This window comes from Somniosus microcephalus, chromosome 27 (assembly GCF_052327205.1).
Source record: "Somniosus microcephalus isolate GS21.2 chromosome 27, FLI_Smic_1.0, whole genome shotgun sequence".
NCBI classification, from domain to species: Eukaryota; Metazoa; Chordata; class Chondrichthyes; order Squaliformes; family Somniosidae; genus Somniosus; species Somniosus microcephalus.
Window position 1 is genome coordinate 25,959,707 of NC_141013.1, and position 12,928 is coordinate 25,972,634.

The 12,928-nt window shown below is 41.3% G+C and overlaps 1 protein-coding gene across 5 annotated transcripts in view; it reads left to right on the forward strand.

Annotated features, from left to right (window-relative positions):
• ccpg1 (cell cycle progression 1) overlaps nt 1-12,928 on the forward strand; it is a 66,823-nt gene that overhangs the window by 51,457 nt on the left and 2,438 nt on the right. For 4 of the 5 annotated variants that reach the window (XM_085968770.1, XM_085968771.1, XM_085968772.1 and 1 more), the window contains one exon: nt 8,738-10,194. In XM_085968770.1, the coding sequence (XP_085824896.1) occupies nt 8,738-10,194 (1,457 nt within the window). Of the gene's footprint in view, nt 1-424; nt 6,604-8,737; nt 10,195-12,928 lie in introns of those variants that run through there. The other variant, XR_015073829.1, reaches the window with a different exon arrangement.

Below are 12,928 nucleotides of genomic sequence, written 5' to 3' on the forward strand. Positions count from 1 at the left end.
CAGCTCATTAATATAACTCATGAATGATGCAGGCATGAGTGAATTAGTACTCGTAATTCTTGATTTAGTGATTCCTGTATACTAGACAGATCTTTGTTATTTTCCCTTTGAAATTCTTGATGGTTCTCCTGTGTTTATTTTCTAATCTGTGCCAATTAGAAGGAAATCAACTCGCCACACCATCCATGTATTCATTTTAAATTGTACGCTGTTCAAAATATGTATTGCATTGCAGTATTGCAATAGATGTCTGTACAATGCATTCTTAATACAGACCATTTTAATGAAATTAGTCAATTTTTTTTGATATATTGGAATTACTTATTGAGCTTTTTTATTTGTATCTGGCACTTTTTTTAATTTCAACTTCCTTACCCTCCTCTGTTTTTGTTTTCTTTTTCTTAAAATTGGCCTGACCTCGCAGGTCGTATGTTTGCAGAGGGATTCGAGCCCAGGACACCACCAACAGTTCCAACTGTGGAGTCAGAAAAAAGACTTGGGAACAGAGAGAGAAAGAAATACAACCATGAAGCCACAGGAGTGGAAGAGGAAATTTGGGAGGGGGGATCCACAGTATTTAGATGGGGGAGTTGCAGTGAGGGGAAAAATTATAAGGAAGAGAGGCAATAAGGGTAGGCTTGGATTTTGGCTTCTGGAACCATGGGGGATCAATCCAGGAAAGAGCCAGTTCCCCAAAAACAGAAAACAAACTCACAATGTCCAGCAGAAAATATCTAAGAAAAAACCTACAGGTTTTGCTAAAAAGAAGAAAAGAACCCACAACACCTGGCAAAATAAAGAGAAAAAAGTTCACAGTATTCATCAAAAATTCCAGCGACGAGCCCACAATATTCACCAAAGAAACAGAAAAAGACCTTCACCATTCATCAAAAAAAAGAGAAAGCACCCCAAATCTGCCATAAAATCGGGTATCTGTCCCAAAACCCCCAGAAATGAGCCCACAACATATACCAGGTCCCCCCAAGAAAAGAGCTCGCGATGTCTTCCAAATAAAAATAGAAAAGGCCACAAAGTCTGCCAAAACCCCCCTCAGAAAAAAGCCCACGATGTTATTGAGAGAACCTGCCCTAAATTGCAGAAAAAACCCCACAACATGCACCAACAAAAGAGAAAGCAACCCATGTCTCGCAAAAAAATCCCAGATCTGCCCAAAGAAACATGGAGAAGAGCCCACAGTGTTTACCACCAAAAAACCAAGACCAGAGCACACAACATCCACCAAAAAAAAGCAGGTAAAAGCTTGCAACATCCACCAAAAAAGAGAAAGCAGCCCATGCCTCCCAAAAAAGTCCACCATTGCCCAAAGAAACCCAGAAAGGATCCAACAAAGTCTGCTAAAAAGACAGGAAAGGGTCCACAGTATTTGACAAAAAAAGTAGAAAAAAGCTTGCAACATCCACCAAGAAAGAGAAAGCAGTCAACATCTGTCAAAACCCCTCCACACCATCTGCCTAAAAAATCCCAGAGAAGAGCCAATAGTGTCCATCAAAAAGACCTCCATAACAAGCCCACAAAGTTTGCCAATCCCCCCAGAAAAAAGCCCACAAAATCCGCCAAAAAAAGTAAGTTGAAATAGGCAGGTTATCTCGGTAAACTGCAGTTACTTACTGTTTCTCTTGTCCTTTATCTCTTTCTCTGCTCCCCACCTCCCACCCATCCGTCCATCTGGGTGGCTTCTGAAATGTTTTTATTTGCACAATTGCCTCTCATTCTCTCACTGCTCCTTCGTGTCTCCGCAGCCCGTTTCAACCTTTGTGGCTTGTACCTGCATGGCACATAGTTTATTTTATCTGCATACGTGCCAGCCAATATTGTACTAACATATTCGCAGATTGTTGTTTTCCCGACCATAATGCAGTGCAGCATTTCTCATTTAGCAGTTTTGATAAGTGCCAGATGCTTGAGGGCTGTGCTGATGTGTAATTACCCAGTAAGTGTCTGCTTTTCTAAAGCACCTTGTGTAAATTGAGACCTTATTACCATTATTAAGTCTGTTTCAATCTCTTTTGTAACTTGGGAATTAGCAGATTTAAGGGAATACTCCAAGGATAGATTTTAAAATTATGCTGTATTTGCCAGCTCCTTCTGCAACCTGACATTTAACATTTACCTGCAGAATTCATCCCATGTATAGCGTTCTTTGTAATTATGAGCTACCTTCTGTGCTTGCCTTCAGAATCGCTTAAATGAGATTGTGTGGAAGCACTGGACTTGGGTTCCGACACTTTTTGGCAATCATAATGGTGTGTAATGACTGCAAACATCTTGATATGTAGGATAGCTATTAAACAATTCACATGCTTAACTTCAGAGCACATACAAATGTTGGTGCTTGGAGAATTAAAGGGAAAAATAAGATGCATTCAAAATGGGGTTCAACAAAAAAGACGTTTGAAGTTTAAAGGTAAAAGAATACTTGGATGTTTTGAATAAAATGGAGCAGAGACTTCTGGAGCCTTGATTTGAGTCTGCTCTCTCATTCAAGGTCATCCACTCTGGCATTAAGTTAGCTAATAGTCTTCTTGTACATGGCCGATGAATTGTTTTGCATTTAGGTAAGCATTTTTGTTCAGCAATTTTTTTTTTCTTGTTGGCCATTCAACAATTTTGTGTTGGTGTTTTGTTCTTCGGCAGTGATGAATTTTAAATTAATCCTTCAATTGCAACTTATTTTCCTTGGTCCTTATGTTGACTAAAGATTTAGAATTTGGGCTTCCTTCCAGATGCATTTTACTCAATAATAAATTGTTAATGTTGCAGCATATTTACCTTCATACCTGGCTACAATTTCCACCCACTTTCCCATATTGCTGTGGTGGTCTTGAGGCCCTTATCACCAAACGTACTTAAGGAAGTGGCCCTAGAAATAGTAGATGCATTGCTGGTCATCTTCCAAAATTCTATAGACTCTGGCACAGTTCCCATAGATTGGAGGGTAGCTAATGTATCCCCACTATTTAAAAAAGGTGGTAGAGAGAAAACAGGAAATTATAGACCGGTAAGCCTGACATCGGTAGTGGGGAAAATGCAAGAGTCCATTATAAAAGATGTAATAGCAGAGCACTTGGAAAACAGTGACAGGATCGGACAAAGTAAACATGGATTTACAAAAGGTAAATCGCGCTTAACTAATCTACTGGAATTTTTTGAGGATGTAACTGGTAAAATAGATAAGGGAGAACCAGTGGATGTGGTGTATTTGGACTTTCAAAAGGCGTTCGATAAGGTCCCGCATAAGAGATTAGCGTGTAAAGTTAAGGCACATGGGATTGGGGGCAAGGTATTGACTTGGATAGAGAACTGGTTGGCAGACAGAAAGCAAAGAGTTGGAATAAACGGGTCTTTTTCCGAGTGGCAGGCAGTGACTAGTGGGGTACCGCAGGGATCGGTCCTTGGACACCAGCTATTCACAATATATATTAATGATCTAGACAAGGGAACTAGATGTAATATCTCCAAGTTTGCAGACGACACAAAGCTGGGTGGGCGTGTGTGCTGTGAGGAGGATGCCGAGAAACTCCAGTATGATTTGGACAGGTTGGGTGATTGGGCAGAAGCATCGCAGATGCAATATAATGTGGATAAATGCGAGGTTATCCACTTTGGTGTCAAAAACAGGAAAGCAGATTATTATCTGAATGGCAATAGATTGGGAGAAGGGGAAGTGCAACGAGACCTGGGTGTCCTTGTGCACCAGTCACTGAAGGTAAGCATGCAGGTGCAGCAGGCAGTTAAGAAGGCAAATGGTATGTTGGCCTTCGTAGCGAGAGGATTCGAGTACAGGAGCATGGATGTCTTGCTGCAGTCGTACAGGGCCTTGGTGAGACCACACCTTGAGTATTGTGTGCAGTTTTGGTTGCCTTATCTGAGGAAGGATGTTCTTGCCATGGAGGGAGTGCAGCGAAGATTCACTAGGCTGATGCCTGGGATGGCAGGAATGACTTATGAGGCGAGATTGGGTCGATTAGGCTTATACTCGCTGGAGTTTAGAAGAATGAGAGGGGATCTCATTGAAACTTATCAAATTCTAACAGGACTAGACAGATTAGATGCAGGAAGGATGTACGCGATGGTCGGGGAGTCCAGAACCAGGGGTCACTAAGGATAAGGGGTAAGCCATTTAGGACAGAGATGAGGAATTTCTTCACCCAGAGAGTGGTGAACCTGTGGAATTCTCTACCACAGAAGGCAGTAGAGGCCAATTCATTAAATATATTCAAGAAGGAGTTGGATATATTTCTTAAGGCTAAAGGGATCAAGGGATATGGAGAAAAGGCAGGGACAGGGTACTGAATTTGGATGATCAGCCAGGATCTCTTTGAATGGCGGAGCAGGCTCGAGGGGCCGAATGGCCTACTCCTGCTCCTATCTTCTATGTTTCTATGTAAATCACACCTTGGTTTCTTCCCCTACTCCTGGCACCACCTTCTTTGAGCACCTTTATTGTGTTCCACTTCCCTTGCTTCCCATTTAAAATCCTTGTTCCCTGCTGCATTTCAAATCTCCTCTTGAGATATCCTTCCTCTTTCCTCTCTCCGCCTCTGCACTGCTAGAGTCCAACCTCGGTGATTGGGTACTATTACCTTGCCTTTCAAAACAGCTGCCATCAATCCCCTCTTCAAAAGACCCACCCTCGATTCCGTTGTCCTTGCAAACTGACACCCCATTTTCAACCTCCCTTTCCTCTCCATAGTCTTTGAACATGTCGCCTCCCAAATCCTTGCCCATTTTTCCTGCAACTCCATGCTTGAATTTCTCCAATCGGGTTTCTGGCCCTGCCATAGTACTAAAATAGCCCTAATCAAATTCAGAAATGGCATCCTCTGTTACTGTGATGGATGTTTCGTCCTTGTTTTCCTCGACTTCTGTGCAGCTTTTGAAACAGTCGACCACACTATACTCCTATAATGCCTTTCCTCCATTGTCTAGCTCAGTGGGACTGCCCTCGCTTGGTTCCATTCTTACCAATCCAATCGAAGTCAGTGCATCTCCAGCAATGGCTTTTCATTCCATCCCTGGACCATTATTTCCGGAGTCCCCCAAGGATCTATTCTTGGTTCCTCTTCCTCATCTACATGCTGCTCCTTGGCGACATAATTGGAAGGCATGAGTTCAGCTTCCACAGAACACCCAGCTCTGCCTTTCCACCACCGCTCTCGATCCCTCCACTTGACAGCTTGTCTGATATCCAATCTTGGATGAGTTGTAGTTTCTTCAAGTTAACCATTGGGAAGACCGAATTCAACATTTTCGGTCTCTGCCACAAATTCCATACCCTTGACACTGATTCCATCCCGCTCTCCGGTCACTGTTTCCGGTTGAACCAGACTGTTTGCAACTTTGGTGTCCTGTTTGACCCAGAGTTGAGCTTCCGACCCCATATCTTCTCTATCACAAACACCACCTACTTCCACCTCCATAACATCAGTCCATCTGCTGCTGAAACTCTTAACTGTGCACTTGTCACCTCGACCGCCGCAGTGTTCTCCTGGATGGCTTATCATCCGCTACACTATAAACTTCGGCTCATCCATGACTCTCTCATATCCTGTGCCAAGTCCCACTCAGCCACCACTCCTGTCCATGCTGACCTTCGGTGGTTCCAATTTAAAATTCTTATTCTTGAGTTTAAATCCCTTCATGGCCTCACCCTTCCCTCTCTCTGTAACCTCCTCCCACCCCTCCCTAGAACTCTTCATTCCTCTGACTCTGGCACCTTGTGCATTTTCCCCCCTCCCTTCACCCCACCATTGGCAGCTGTGCCTTCAGCAATTTAGGTCCCACACTCTGGAATTCTCCCCCCCCCCCCCCCCCCCCGCCAAACCTCTCCATCTCTCTCTACCTACTTTTCCTCTTTTTAACAACCTCCTTAAAACCCACCTTTCAATCAAACTAAAGATGCTATATAAATGCTTGTTGTTTTTGTCTTTACATAATAACATTAAAAAATGAAAAAGTAAAAGATATTTTGGCCACCAGGCCCACTCTTTCTGCAGATTATGTACAATCTGTCCCATTATCCCATTCCTTTAACCTCCCAAAAGAAAGCCGAACTGCAGTATAGTCACCCATCCTGTTATTATCACTACTTAGTCCTGACCTGTTTTCCATACAACACTTGTCTCCTTCCCCGCCCCCCATAACAGGTGCTATTGTAGAATCTAGCAATCTCTGTCCCTATTCCTATAACGACCAATTATCTCTATCGCCTCCACTAGTAGAGATTTGCCTAGTTTCTTTTTATATCCGATAATCCTCTCAGCCACAACAGCTTTTCCTATATATCTGCTTCACGCATCCATTACCTTGGGGGTGGGGGAGGTGGCAATGGGGGAGTTACTTCTCACCCTCTAGTGTGGCTTGCGGCTTGTTATTTTTAAACCTCTGTCCTCCAGTTCAGCGGTCAGAATCTGATAGCCAGTTTGCATATGCATCATCTATGCCTCGCAGCATATTGACGACTTGGGTCATGTCTCAGTTCATCTCTGATAGTCACTTCACATAACTTGGAGCACTAAGTCCTAGAATCATCCTTGTTGCTCTTCTCTGAAGCCTCTTCAACGAATCAATGTCTTTTTGAAGGTAGGGTGCCCAAAATTGCACGTGGCCTCACCATTGATCAATACATGGTTAAAATAACCTCTTTTGAATTGTAGTCAAATGTCCTTGAGATGGATCTTTTTGTATTTTGTTTAGCTTTATTACAGATTTTGCATTGACTGAAAACTTCTTGAATGATTGCTAATTGTACTATGATCTTCTTTCCCTTTCCCCTCTTTCTCTAAAGGAGACTCTATTGCAAACACAATCTCTATTTCAGTTCAAAATGTATTACCTTGTAACTTATCTACATTAAAACCCATCTGCAGTTACTTAACCCACCTGCTTAATTGTTCTATATCTTTTTAAATGCTGTTTCCTTTTATATTTGCCACCTAGCTATTCAACTTGGAATCATCAGAAAATGTGATAATATCGCAGGAGGTTCTCTTTTAAGTCACTTACGAATGGTGTAAACACCCTGGGCCTTAGTACTGATCCATGTAGAACCCCACTGTTTACTTCCATCTAGACGGGTTTTTTTTTCCATTTATCACAACCTTTTGCTTCATATTCTCCACAAGCCAGTTTTCAACCCAGCTAGCTAATTATCATTTTCCTTGAGCCATCAGCGTGAAAAGTCTCACCTGTGCAATTTTACCTAATGCCTTCTGAAAATTATATATATTGTATATGTTATTCATTATTTGGTTACTTCTAAAATAATTCTGACAGACTGCATACCCTGTTGCTTCTAAAACCCTGCTATCGCTTCTTCTTGACATCTGTGAACTGTAGGAAAAGGATAATTCTGTAAAATGTTCTCGAGCATTTTTTCTACTACAGTTAGTATGTTAACCAGTCTGTACTTTTCATGTCCTGCTCCCTTTTTGAACAATAAGATGATCTTTGGTATCTTCCTGGAGATCCTTAGAATATATACCCGATTTGTCTTTATTTCCTTCCCTATGTATCCCGTCTGTGCCTTCTGGACATTTATTTGTAATTTATTTAAGTTTTTTTTTGTAACACAGAACTATAGAAGTTTACTGTACAGAAGGAGGCCATTTGGCCCCTTTGCCTGTACTTTATTTGTGTCTGCTTGTTGTCCTTTTAGAATCCTGAGCCACACTGAATATGGAATTTGACTGCATTTGTGAAGACTAGATTCTTCAAGGCACTATTTCCTGAACCTCCACAATCTCTATTCAAAATTACCCTTTAACAGACCTCTCTGGTCGGACATGCTTCTATTTTTTCTCTCTCATCTACAACAATAGAAACTGAAATTGCTAGGGTCACTTGTGAATTATTAAAATCGTTTAATTAATCCAGCGAATATTTTAACTATATGGTGATATCAGGGGGCAAAGACAATTTTTGGAAAACTGGAAGGACAAAATCCCTTTTCAGAAGAATTTGCAAATCAGTGTCATATAGGACAAATAAGTGATGCATTTCTACAAACATTTTTCGTCCTTACACCGTGTACCATTATTTGAATGAATGGACAACCTACTTGTGCTGTCCACCGTGAGATTCACCAACCCAGGTTGACCTGGTGAATTTTTTTCTCCAAAATGTCCCCGACTCCCTCTGGAGAAGTAATTCACTTCTGGTTGTTACACTTTTAAATTATCAAGTTTATGGACAAGTACTCTTAATGAATGCTTCTCCACAATTGACCAGGGTTGCCACGGAGAGCACTTAATAAGTGTCATTGGGATTTCCAAGCAAATTGGAAGTTGCATCCTAAACTTGAAGCTGTTGCAGATGAGTTTTGCTGTCTTTTGAAAGAAACAGTTACCATAAAAAGTAAGATGTAGTTCCTCATCTGCTTCAAGGATTCAGAACACAGTAGTTTCTGGCAAACGTTCTGCGCCAAATATCTGCTGATTAAATGCAGAAGGGCTGCTCATGCTGTCAAATAAGAACATTTCGAAGTGTAGCATATAGTACTCAAAAGCAGTAGCTACCTTCTTATGCTGATATTACTGTGCTGCTCACTCCATACACTGACATTCTAAATTTTATTTTTATTAAAAAGCCAAATTTGGATCATATTCAGTGTGTTGCCCTATAATAAAACTAGTTAATAAACTGTAAGCATTTTGTAATATGTTACAGATTACCTTTACATCTGTATATTTAACCATTTTCTTCTGTGATTATTTAGTCACAAGGAGAAAACTTGGAAACACGTTTAAAACAGACTGTGGATGAGAAGCTTTCTGTTGAGTCACAGCAGCAAAGCCTTGCTAAGGAAAACCAGCGTATGAAGGAATCTCTGGAACACGAAGAGAAAGCACTAGCCTTGCTGCAGAATGAGCTTCGGAAGCTGAGGGAACAAATCAGGACATTAGAAGGAAAGGGGATGGATGCTGAAACAATCATCACTGAAAATCAGAAATTAAAGGATCATCTGGAGGAGGAAAAGCAACAGATACAAAGTTTTCTTCAACAGAAGGGGAGCCTTGTGACTGAGGCTCAGATGTTAAGAAAGGAATTGGACAAAGAAAGGGAAATTACTGATGTTTTGCGGAAGGAACTGGATTCTTTGAGTGATTTTCAGTCCTCGGCTAATACAGCACAAGAAGGTAAAGATACAGAAAGTTTGCAAACTAGACTTGCAGAACTGGAGAAGAAATTGGACTTTGAGCAGCAACGCTCTGACTTGTGGGAGAGACTTTATGTTGAAGCTAAGGAAGTAAAGGATGACCCTGAACTTGAGAGAACTTCAAAGAAGGAAGACAGGAAACCAAACCAGGGGTTTTATGGGAATAGGGGTAAAAAATACCAACCCAAAGAAAGTTTTATAAGGTCATTTAAGAATAGTTTTGATGCTGTGAAAAACTCAACGAAGGAGTTTGTGCGTCATCATAAAGAAAAAATTAAACTGGCAAAAGAAGCTGTACAACAGAACCTTAAGAAATTCTCTGATTCTGTTAAATCCACATTCCGACAATTCCACGACTCAGCAAAAAAATTATTTCACAAAAATAAGAGACGCGAAGAAACAGGAGATGCAAAGACCAGGCGTCATGGGTTCCAGCAACGTCCTAATGAACACCCATGTAGAACAAACGAGTACAAACAGCATGGTGTTCACGGAGGCAAAGATTCCTGTCAGTATAAACCCAGAGAAACTGTTCACGAGCAGTTCCAGTACAGCGATTCAAGGAAACCCCACAGAATGTACACTGAGGAGCCTCACAATTTTGAGAGGAGTACAAGTGATCATGATCACTTTGGAAAACATAGCTACTACAGGAGCCCCAAGGGTTGCTCTGGTGTCTTTGAATGTGCTCATCAAGAATCCCTGAGTCTCTTTAATAAAGTCCTCGATCCCATCAAGGTTGAAGATTTCCATAAGCTTCTCCATAATTACCTTCAACGGGAGGTGGTTGAGTTCCAACGCTGGAGTGAGCTGGAGAAATTTATAAACCGGTTCTTTCATAATGGCCTTTTTATACATGACCAAATGTTATTCTCTGATTTTGTCAATGATGTTGAGGATTACCTTGAAGATATTGCAGAGCACCAGGAAGGCAAAAATGATCCTTTTGATGACCTAGATGAATACATCTATAGGCACTTTTTTGGTGACAATTATTTCACTCGACTTGGACCAAGGTAAGTTTATCAAATATTGACAAAACTTGCTCTTTCATTCAGTGCAGGATTTATAATTATTTTTCTGCCATGATTTAAATTATACAATTATTTTCAATTGATGTAAAGAATTTTATCTACACAACTAAGTGTCTAATATAGAAATTACTGTTTTAGTCAGGATTATGTCTGGGATCTCTTTGTATTATGATTCGGGAATTGACTCAATTCTAATCAACAAGAATGTGAGAAAACCTGAAGTTTATTTAAATTTAGAAGTTAAATGTCAAGTTCCACTAGCTATACATGTTTGAAAAACTTGGAATGTTTTTACTGAATAGTATTCTTCATTTATGAATCCAGTTAATTCACATTGCAATTTTCAATAGATCAGAGATTTTTCTATTGTAGCAGTTGGCTGATACTTTTAAAAAAAATGTCTAATCTGATGGGGATGTGGATCAGACATGTTTTAAGAATGTGAGAATTCGCACAACACCAGGTTATAGTCCAACAGCTTTATTTGAAATCACAAGCTTTCGGAGCGCTGCTCCTTCGTCAGGTGAAGCAGCGCTCCTTCACCTGACGAAGGAGCAGCGCTCCGAAAGCTTGTGATTTCAAATAAAGCTGTTGGACTATAACCTGGTGTTGTGTGACTTCTCACATTTGTCCACCCCAGTCCAACACTGGCATCTCCACATGTTTTAAGAAGGTTCAGTTTGCACTCCAATGGCTCAGTGAGTTTATCCAGTGATTGAATCAGCCATACAGACTAGGTAGGTCCCAGGTTCAATCCCAGATTTATGCTGAGTTAGCTGATCTCAGCAATGGCAGCTTTAGGAGCACTGTAATTGGTCTCAGCGCTCTTGGATAGATCAACCAGGGTTCTCACTCCTAATCGTTGTCCAGTGATCACTGCTGGAGGACCACATAGGTGAACATTGTGAGAACTGGATGGGCCCTGTGCAGGGCTGAATGATCTTTTGTCTGATGTTTACATTTTATGATGTACGTTTTAGTCGCTCATGCTCTTGCAGCATGCATGTGGCCCGAAGCATGGTTTTAATTGTATTTGTTACTGTCCTTAGTTCACAAGGCTGCAACTGGACAAGGCAATAAGTTTGAAGTTCTACAAAAGCAAAATACTGCGGATGCTGGAAATCTGAAATAAAAACTGAAAATGCTGGAAAACACTTACTAGGTTAGGCCGCATATATGGAGAGAGAAACCAAGTTAATGTTTCAGGTTGATGACCGTTCAATGAAAGGTCATCGTCCCGAAATGTTGACTCAGTTTCTCTCTCCACAGATGCTTCCTGACCGGTTGTGTTTTCCAGCGTTTTCTGTTCTATTTGAATTTCTACAATATGTGTAAGAAGTAGTTACATTCCAGAAATATTATCAATTTAAAAATAAATCTGAAGTTTTTGCAGAAAATATAGCCATGCAAATAGAAGTACTACTTCACTCTCTCATCCTCTTTTTCCATTGGCAAACTCCAGGGACAACAGTAGATCTCTGATCTCGTGACACCCTAGTCTTCAAGAACTTTTTTCATCAGTGAATTTTGTTTGCTCAGTGTGAGAAGTATTAACAGTGGGAAACAAATGCTTTGCAATTTGGGCAAATCGTGTCTGATCCAGAATAAAGATCCTATTATTCTGCTCCAACGATGTGTCTGAGGCCATCAGAAATCCTCCATCCGTGCAATGGCTTCAACTTTTTTTTTCAAAAATCTATCTCGCATCTTGATATGGGGAGTGAGGGGGGAGGGAGAAGGAGAAGAATTAGCCCTGCGGGGGTTTAGGTACTTGTTTTGCAAAACCCCTCATATGAGGATCTGGATTAACAAGTTGATGAGTAAGCCTGGTACATGGCACTGCACTTGGATATTTTCAACATCAAGATGCCTGGTATGATGCACGCTGCTCTGTGTAGATCCTTGCACCACACTGAAGGCAGGTGTCCACTGTATAGCTGATGAGGAGCAGCAAGAGGAGAAAAGAGGTGGCTCCATGATCAGGATGATGTGGGCCGGAGGAAACCTTGCTGTTGAAAGGTTTTCGAGGTTTGAACCAAGAAGAACTGTTTGGATGCGCTATCTGTACACCACAAGCTTAACCTGCGTTGGGATTTTGCTGTCTTAGAAGAGAGCAGAATGAAAAGCAGCCGACTGGGGAACTCCGGTTTGGAAATGCTAGGGAAGTCCATTGAGTGGTGGTTTTGTGAGCAAAGGTAGTCATTCAGGAGATTTGAAAACCAGGCTGATGGGGTGATCAGGAGTTGAGCTCGTTTGATGGTAGAAGGACCAGAGCCTTGAGGCTGTTCTGTTGATTGTAGTCCAGAGCTGTCTGGGAGTTGATGGTGTGAGACAGTCAATCTTGTATTCTTTGTGGGTAGTGGTTTGAACTTGCTGGGCAGGCAGTGACTAGGGGTACAGGTAAGTGTAGTGGTTTAGGGTGTTGGGGCACAGTATGCCTCAAATACTTTGTCATATGGAGCTTCAGTCATCTGAGTGGGTAGTGTCTGCTGTGATTTACATTGTCTTACTTTTATGGAATATGTCTAAATGCTTAGAGTTTGGTGCAGTCTCTTTTAGCCGCGGTTGTGACTTGATCTTGGTGCCATTCATCCTCCACTGTGAATCGGTGTCAGACAGCTTACTTGCCCCATTTAGACCCTTTAGAGGTTTGCTTTCCTTTTGCAGTCAAGAGATTGGTTGAATTTGGAGAAGCAGGTGTAAAACTGCAGGAGAG